Consider the following 9,275-nt stretch of genomic DNA (forward strand, 5'->3'; position numbering starts at 1 on the left):
CTCTAAAAGTATATGAGAGACATATATGAATGCAATCGCTTGGATTATTGTGCTAAGAAATGCTTATCAGTTTCTCCTAACTTTCTATAGAAAGGGCAAAGAAGTATCCACCTATAGAGAACAAAATTGACAATAGAGCCGATGAAAAACTCGGTGCGCTGAGTGTCCGGCATAAGGAGATCAGCGAACGTGAACACAATTCTCCTAGGGCACTCGAGTATGGCCAGCACCTCCTTAATCTTGTAGTACAGTTTTGTAGCGCGGATGGACTCCATGTGAAGTTCAGGATCATCGAAATTCGACACCGCTTCAAAATCAAGCTGCTCATTCTCTTCCCTGTTGACAGAGACACCAACTCGCAAATTCGAGAACACAAAACGGAAATAAGAATGGTCCATCGTAACTAACTTTTTTGAGTAACAGAATTCAGGTTAACGCAAGAAAACTAACTCGTAACAGAATCAAAAACGAAGAAAGAGTAACAAATTAGTACTCAAGAAAGTCGAGGTGGATGAGGAGGCGTGTATAGAGTTCGAAGATCAAGTCAGGGTTTGGGTGGATGAAGTCTTGCTCAATCATGTTGGCAATCTGCAATTGCGCTAAGGTTGTGATTATCTCTGGTCTCGAAAGCGTTGGGTACTCGTACTTCGACGTCGCCATTGTCGTTGTCTTCTTCTTCCCCCAGAAGCAAAATCGGCAGACTGAGAAAGCCGGAACGGTGATGATAATAAAAGGGAAAAAAACTAAAATAGAAATTAATACCTAGTTGCACTTGAAATTAAAATAGCGATAACTTTTCCCGCCATTTACTTATGTTGAGTCCGATGGAGGCTACTTATATACAACATTGTTCGCGTATATGTTAGGCCCAATACGGATTATGCCAGTGTCTAAGTGAGTTGAAACTAAGCCCATCATGTCTTCAAAAAGAAAAAATTAAGCCCATCATGGACACTGCTCGTATCGAACATAAGCCGGCGGCTTATTGTTAAGCGGCCTAAATCCTCCATTTTTTTTCCCGTAAAAATAGTCAACTTTCAGCAACTGAGGCTTGGGAAAGATAGAGGAACTGTTAGACTCCCATCAAGCTGCAATAGGGCTTGAACAAATTTCCTTTCACATCTTTCTAATTTCTCAATTAATGAATCTACTCTGAGTTTTTTTAAGTGCTATTAAATTGTTAAAAAAATTCAACAAAAAAATATTTTTTTATTTTTTTTGTATGTTTGACAAATTTTTAAAAATAAAACTAAAAAATTACTAGCAAAAAAAATATTTTTTTTAAGAAGTTATAATTTATATTTTTTAAAAGATTTTTTATTTAAAAAAGAATTTTAACATAATAAATAAACAAAAAATACTTTCGTATTGATATTTCTAAATATAATTGATAGATCAAAAAACATTTTATCATGTCCAAATAACAAATTACTTTTATATTTTTAAAAAATTTTTTAAAAAAAATAACTCAAAAAACATTTTTTTCGAAAGCTCAAGCAAACAAACCCTTCATCCAATACAGATGGAGAAGGAATTAAAAGCTGGACCGTTTGTGCTGCTTACTTGATTTAAAATTCATTTCACCGAAAGGTTAGGTCAGATATGTTATTATATAACAGACAAACTGAAAATAACTATTTTAGGAAAATTTCTTGAGAAAATAATGTAAACGATAATCACGCTGCACCCAATTGTATATGATAACTTCTTTTTTTTTTTTAAGACGTGTTTTATGGTAACAGTCCCCAAAAAAGAAAAGGAAAAAAAAATTCTTTGAAAGTAAACGGCTATCATAATTTAAATTTCAACAAGAGCCAAATCCTATTCATGCTCAATTTTCTATTCCACAAATAAAAAATGTACATGGTTAAGTTGGATGTGATTGTGATGCCTTGTTGCCTTTTAGGCATCCACAATGGAAGTGTTAGGCATGAATGACATACAACAGATAACTAGAGGCTATGGCTATATGATAAGGAACAAGATCTCTAACTTGTCATAATACAAAAATCAAATTACAAGTCCTCATCACTTTCGTCACTGTAGGAAACAAGGGCATTTAATGATTGTGCTGGCTTAGGCAAATCATTTTCAGTAGTAGTTTCAGCTTTAGAAACATCAGCATTTGCTCCATCTATCTTGGACTTTTTAGCTTGGGGTTCACTATCATCATCCTCGAGAGTGGTTTCCGCTTTTGAAACTTCTTCAGCATTTTTTTCATCCGCCTTGGCCTTTTTAGCCTGGGGCTTGACTTTTATAACCATGCTTAATGGACGCGAGGACGGATTCTTCTTTACTCCAGCAGACTTTTCTTCCTGCAAGAGAAAAGAGGTTATTCGATAACCATGAAAATAACAAAGTTCTGACATTCAATTGTCACAAAAATCATCGAGCAATGTAAGTATAATACCCACACTTCAATTGGTCCCAAGATCACTCACTTTTTTAAGTAACACTATCATATTTTCAATCTCTAAAACTCACCAACACTCATGAAATAATAGAATAAAGAAGGACTTCACATAATCATCATATCTTTTTTCATTTCATGGAACACACAAAATACATAAGGCATATGTGTCTTTATATAGGTAAAGTTTCATACTAAAAGTTCATGATTCTACTAGCTTCTTAATACACATACTTATCCAACTTTGCTTCTTACTTTGACTATTCAAATAAGTAACTTCTTGTAATTTCTAACACATCTTGAAAATTCTTTATTAAGTTTAATCATCAATCTTGAAGCTTCCAATGCACTTCATGATTCTTTTAGTATGGGGTGATGAGTACAACTTCTATTCAATTCCAATTCAATTTGATTTTGAACTTCTTAAATGTTTTAGTATATTGTAGTTGTACTACTTTCTTGAATATTCTTGATTTAATTTTCTAACATTGCCTCCCTTAAATCAAGCTTATAGAGTTTATCATTCCAACCATCTTCTTCAACTTGTAAAATAACTCGGTCTTCAATGGCTTTGTAAATATATCTGCAGCTTGTTCTTCAGTTGGACAATACTCGATTACAACTTCTTTCTCATTCACCAACTCTCTGATTTTGTGAAATCGAATATTAATATGCTTCGATCTTCCATGGAATATTGGATTTTTGCAAAGTGCAATAGCTGACTTGTTATCACAAAATATTGTTGTTGGAGTATTTTGTTTCTCGTTCAATTCCTCAAGAATTCTTCTTAGTCAAACTGCTTGCGTTGCACAACTTGCTGCTGCTATATATTCTGCTTCTGCTGTAGAGAGTGCTACTACTGGTTGTTTTTTTGACGGCCATGAAATTACACCAGAACCAAAATGAAATACAAATCCTGAAGTACTTTTTCTTGTTTCTATATCTCCGGCCCAATCACTATCAGTGTAACCGACAAGATTTACTTCATTAGTATTTTCATAATAAATACCATCATTTAAAGTACCTTTGATATATCGAAGAATACGTTTTGCCGCTTGCAAATGGTTGGTACAAGGCTCCTCCATAAATCTACTAAGCAAACCAACTCCAAACACAATATCTGGTCTAGTTGCAGTTAAGTACCTCAGACTTCCAATCAAGCTTTTGTAGTATGTGGGATTTACTGCTCTTCCTTTATCTTCTCTTAGCAACTTGAACTTCTCTTCGACTGAAGTAGGAACTGGTTTTGAATGTTCCATCTGAAATTTCTTCAAAATATCATTTGCATATTTCTTCTGAGAAATGAAAATACCATCATCTTTTTGAACCACTTCAATGCCAAGAAAGTAAGACATTAAACCCATATCTGTCATTTCAAAGTGCTTTATCATAGCCTCCCTGAATTGTGTAATTATCTTCAAATTGTTGCCAGTAAAAATTAAATCATCAACATAAAGACACACGATCAAGATATCTCCAGGTTCAACGAACTTGATATAAAGCATATGTTCAAATGGATATCTTCTGAAACCATTCTGAATAAAATAAGAATCAATCTTCTTGTACCACGCTCTTGGTGCTTGCTTTAACCCGTACAAGGCTTTTTTTCAACTTGTAAAATTTATCTTCTTCTCCAAGAACTTCATATCCTGCAGGTTGCTCGACATACACTTCTTCTTCTAAAGTGCCATTTAGAAATGCAGACTTAACATCCATTTGATGTATCTTCCACTTATTTTGACGCGAGAGTGAAATAATCATACGAATAGTGTCTAATCTTGCAACAGGAGCAAATACTTCAAAATAATCGATACCTGGCTTTTGCTTGTATCCCTTAGCAACTAATCTTGCTTTGAAACAATCAACTTCACCGTTGGGTTTGTACTTAGTTTTGTAAACCCACTTTACTCCAATCGGCTTCTTATCTGTTGGTAAATCAGTTAGCTCCCATGTGTCATTCTTCTTAATGGCATGAATCTCCTCATCCATTGCTTTCTTCCAATTGTTGTCTTTAGAGGCTTTTTCAAAGTTCAACGGCTCACAATCTGAAAATAGAGCAAAGTTTATGATTTCTTCATCGGACGGATCGTTGTCATTGCCAACTTCATAATCTGCTAATCTAGCAGGTAGTCTCCGCTCTCTTTGAGGTCTTCTAGATGATTTTGGTTGTTCGGTTGTGTCAGGTTGCATTTCTTCTACTTCATCACATGTATTTGGAATTATAGTCAGCTGCTTTTTTGTCTTTGTGTTCCAGTCCCACAAGTCTTTCTCGTCGAACGTCACGTCTCTGCTAATGATTACTTTCTTTGTTTTTGGATTGTACAACTTGTATGCTTTTGAGTCTGTGCTATAGCCAATAAAGATATACTTCTCGCCTTTGTCATCTAACTTCTTCCTTAATTGATCTGGTACGTGGGCATAAGCAATACACCCAAAGATTCTGAAATGATGAATGGAAGGCCGCTTTCCACTCCAAGCTTCCTCTGGAGTTTTATCACGAACAATTTTTGTTAGACACCTGTTTAAAATATGAACTCCTGTTGCGACTGCTTCTGCCCAAAATTCTTTATGCATTTGTTTTGACTTGAGCATGCATCTGACCATATCCATGATGGTTCTGTTCTTTCTTTCAGCAACTCTATTTTGTTGAGGAGTGTATCTAGTTGTTAGTTGGTGTTGAATTCCGTGTTGCTTAAAGTATTTTGAACACGCAAGATATTCTGTTCCTCTGTCTGTTCTGAGAATTTTGATTTTACAGCCACTTTGTTTTTCGACAAACGTCTTGAATGTCTTAAAGACATCACATGCTTCTGATTTCTGCTTCAGAAAGTATACCCATGTATATCTACTAAAATCATCAATAAAAGTGATAAAATACCTGCTACCACCGTTACTTGGAACTTCTACAGAACAGAGATCTGAATGCACACTTTCAAGTAATCTTCTGGCTCTCTATGACTTTCCTATAGGGAATGGATCTCTGTGTTTCTTTTCCAGTTGACAAATCTCACAAACACAATTGGGAATATGAATACGTGGTAGACCAGAAACAAGTCCTTTTTTTGACAAGTAGTTTAGGCCAGAAAAATGGAAATGCCCAAACCGCATATGCCACAACCAATTATCATCAAGTATCACAGAACTCATGCAAGAGGGATTAACATGTTGAATTTTTAATGGAAACATTCTGTTTGAAGTCATCTTTGCTTTATCTATGAACCTTCTGTTGTTGTCAAACACAGTGCAATATCCATGATAAGTTATCATCTTATATCCCTTCTCAGATAATTGCCCCATACTCAATAAATTGTAATCAAGTTCAGGAGCATAGAAAACATCAGAAATATAACTCAGAGAACCATCCTTCAATCTAATTGGTATGTGCCCTTTTCCTTCAACAGGGATCTTTGTACTATTACCAAACTTCAATAATAGTTTAACTGAATCATCTAGAGAAGAAAATAACTCCTTTCTACCAGACATATGATTACTGCAAGCATTATCCAAGTACCATATATTTTCATCTTCAGCACATGAATTACTTGTAAAAAATAAAGTTTGAGTACCCGGATTATCATTAGCATTTTGATTCTGATTTTCTGCAACGTGTGCTTGATTGTTATTCACCATTTTGAATCTGCAATATGCTGCTTTATGTCCATACTTTCCACAATAAAAGCAGTTAAAATTGGTTCTTTCTTGATAAAAATTGCCTCGACCTCTTCCTCGGTTGATAGGCCTGAAATTCGTTCCACCTCTTCCTTGATTAGGTGGTGTAAAATTATTATAACTTTCTTGGTTGTAATTGCCAGGACCTCTACATCTGAAACTTCCTCTGCCTCTACTTTGAAAATTAAAACCACGACCTTGTCCTACTTGTGTATGACTTGATTCTGCAACATTGTTTAAATTCACTAGACTTTTCAGGGCTTCCTCAATTGATTTTTCTGACTTCTCCAATATTCTGCTGATGTGACTTTTCATGGTTCCTTGCAACTCTGCAATCGTCATGGTGTCCATATCGTGGGACTCTAGTATCGTAGTCACCACATGGTCATACTTCATCGGCATGGTGTGAAGAATTTTCTCCACCACTTTGCTATCGGACATATCTTCTCCATAGACTCTTATCTTATTGACGAGATCTGTAACACGAGTAAAATATTGCTCAACGGTTTCTGAGCTAGACATCTCATACCTTTCATATTCTCTTCTCAAATACTGTAGCTTTGCTTTCTGAACTTTATCTACGCCTTTATATGACAGCTTCAATGTGTTCCATGCTTCTTTTGCACTTTTGGCATTTGTAATTTTGCCAAACACCGTATAATCTACTCCTTGGTGAATTTGAGATAGCGCCAATTGATATCTCCTCTGTTGGGCAGCATCTGCTCCTTCTTGCAAACCTGGTTCAATGAAATTTCACAGGTTCTGGACCTTCAAATGGGTAGACATTAAAGTCTCCCAATAACTATAATCAAGTTTCCCATCTACCTTGGGACCAGACCACACAATATTGAAGGTGTTTGCCATACCAACTCTATGAACAAACAACTATGTGAGAACTCTCCCACACCTCACAAACTCTCTAACACCAGGCGCTGGATTAACCAGCTCTGATACCAATTGTAAGAATAATACTCACACTTCAATTGGCCCCAAGATCACTCACTTTCTTAAGTAACACTATCATATTTTCAATCTCTCAAACTCACCAACACTCTTATGAAATAATAGAACAAAGAAGGACTTTACATAATCATATCTTTTTTCATTTCATGGAACACACAAAATACATAAGGCATATGTGCCTTTATATAGGCAAAGTTTCATACTAAAAGTTCATGATTCTACTAGCTTCTTAATACACATACTTATCTAACTTTGCTTCTTATTTTGACTATTCAAATAAGTAACTTCTTGTAATTTCTAATACATCTTAAAAATTCTTTATTAAGCTTAGTCATCAATTTTGAAGCTTCCAATGCACTTCATGATTCTTCTAGTATGGAGGTGATGAGTGCAACTTCCATTCAATTCCAATTCAATTTGATTTTGAACTTCTTCAATATTCTAGTATATTCTAGTATATTGTAGTTATACTACTTTCTTAAATATTCTTGATTTAATTTTCTAACAAACAATGATCTATTAATCAAATCCAGATTAAATGAGTATTTTTATAATGCCTCATTGCAGAAAGCTGCATAATCATCCATGAAGATCCTTATTAGATTGCTAATTTCATAGGTTGATTTCAATAAGCCATATAATGTGCATATCAAATGACAACTTGTGTTTCTTAAATGCACATTTATCATTTTAAAATCACATGCATTGCTTTCATTGATCAACAAATTAGGCATCCCTTCAGAGATTGGCCCTTGCAACATTACAACTTATGGCTTCTATTTACTTCGTAGTTGAATAAACACAGTTAAATGTGCAGATGTCAATAATAAGATAATATAAGCAGTCTATAATACCGCCACAAAATAAGACAGTCATCATTTGGGAAACCACCATGAATGATTTCGTATAAACTTTGAAATCATGGAAAATAGAACTACAGGGATAGGAAAATGCTGATGGTGGGCATTAAGTAAGGATGTTATTCGAAAACTCAGCAAATCAGTAGTAACATTAATTTAACTTTGGAAGCAACGCACAAAAATTCAAGCACCAACCTGAACCATAAGTAAAGGGGTTCTTTCCTTAATTTCATGCACAAAATTGGATTGTGCTGCCACTCCCTTCTTCATTCACTTAGAGTTAATACTCAAAATCGTCCCTAAAAGATATTCCGATCTCCATTTTGGTCCTCGAAAAATAAAAGTAATCAAAATCGTCCTTGAAAGATACAAGACTTGATCACGTTAGTCCTTCCGTCAGTTGGATGATGACGTGTCACGTTAAGTGCCACGTGGCACATGATAACGTGGTGGGTGATGCCACGTGTCACGAGATGATTGGTTGACGTGTCAGATCAGTGACACGTAATGTAAAAATGTTATTTTTAATCAAAATAATCCTTGAAAGTTTAGACGTAAGTCATTTTCATCCCTAAAATTTTAAAAAATAATCAAATTAGTCCTTATATAATTTTTTTAATTTTTTTATAATATTAAATTTGAAATAGAAATGTAATTGACAAACAAAAAATTAGTAATGGTATCTTTTCTTTTCTCTCCTTTAAATCTTCTCAAAATCTCTCTTATTCTTTTCTATTCTAAAACTTTTTTTTTACATTATCACATTTTGCTAGAATATATATATACTCAAAATTGAAATGTATGTATTTGTTAACCTAAACAAAGTTATATGCTCAAAATCAAAATTTATGTATTAAAAGTAAAATTATATAATCTACCTCAAACATATAAAACACACAAAAATTATATAATCTTTCACAATTATAAATTGAAACTAATTAAATTTAGAAAGTTCTAAGAAAAATTGAATTTCTTTTCAAATTATTTAGAATGACACTCCTTCGACCCTTGAATAACATCACTTATAAATTTAGATGTGATAATCATGTAATTAGTTTAATAATTTCGTTTATTTCGTTTGATATTTGTTTCTTGTAAATATTTAAAAAAAAAAAAAAGATTTAGATTTCTTAATAGATTTATTTGACTCAAACCAAAATAATTTGACAACTAAGATATTAACGCTGGTAACGAATATATATTATGACCAGATTAATATTTTCTTTAGTACTTCCATATAGTTAAAAATATTTAATATTTTGTGTGTCTCATATGTTTGAGATAGATTATATAATTTTTCTTTTAATACATAAATTTTGATTTTGAGCATATAACTTTGTTTAGGTTAACAAATACATACATTTCAATTTTGA

The 9,275-nt window shown here is 33.7% G+C and overlaps 2 protein-coding genes across 4 annotated transcripts in view; both read right to left on the reverse strand.

The window, feature by feature from the left end:
• LOC107646022 (probable kinetochore protein nuf2) overlaps window positions 1-803 on the reverse strand; it is a 6,809-nt gene extending 6,006 nt beyond the window's left edge. The window contains exons 1-2 of one of the 3 annotated variants that reach the window (XM_016350205.2): window positions 494-803; window positions 112-336 (exon numbers count right to left, since the gene is read on the reverse strand). In XM_016350205.2, coding sequence (XP_016205691.1) covers window positions 112-336; window positions 494-660 — 392 coding nt within the window. In that variant the 5' untranslated portion in view covers window positions 661-803. Of the gene's footprint in view, window positions 1-111; window positions 356-493 lie in introns of all 3 variants that reach the window. The other 2 variants (XM_016350203.2, XM_021103939.1) reach the window with 2 other exon arrangements.
• On the reverse strand, window positions 1,799-8,156 carry LOC110263152. Its single transcript, XM_021103942.1, has 2 exons — window positions 8,098-8,156; window positions 1,799-2,315 (listed from the first exon to the last, which is right to left on the reverse strand). The coding sequence occupies exons 1-2, from the start codon at window positions 8,104-8,106 to the stop codon at window positions 2,016-2,018; spliced, it is 309 nt and encodes a 102-aa protein (XP_020959601.1). The 5' UTR covers window positions 8,107-8,156; the 3' UTR covers window positions 1,799-2,015.

This window comes from Arachis ipaensis, chromosome B06 (genome assembly GCF_000816755.2).
Source record: "Arachis ipaensis cultivar K30076 chromosome B06, Araip1.1, whole genome shotgun sequence".
NCBI lineage: Eukaryota > Viridiplantae > Streptophyta > Magnoliopsida > Fabales > Fabaceae > Arachis > Arachis ipaensis.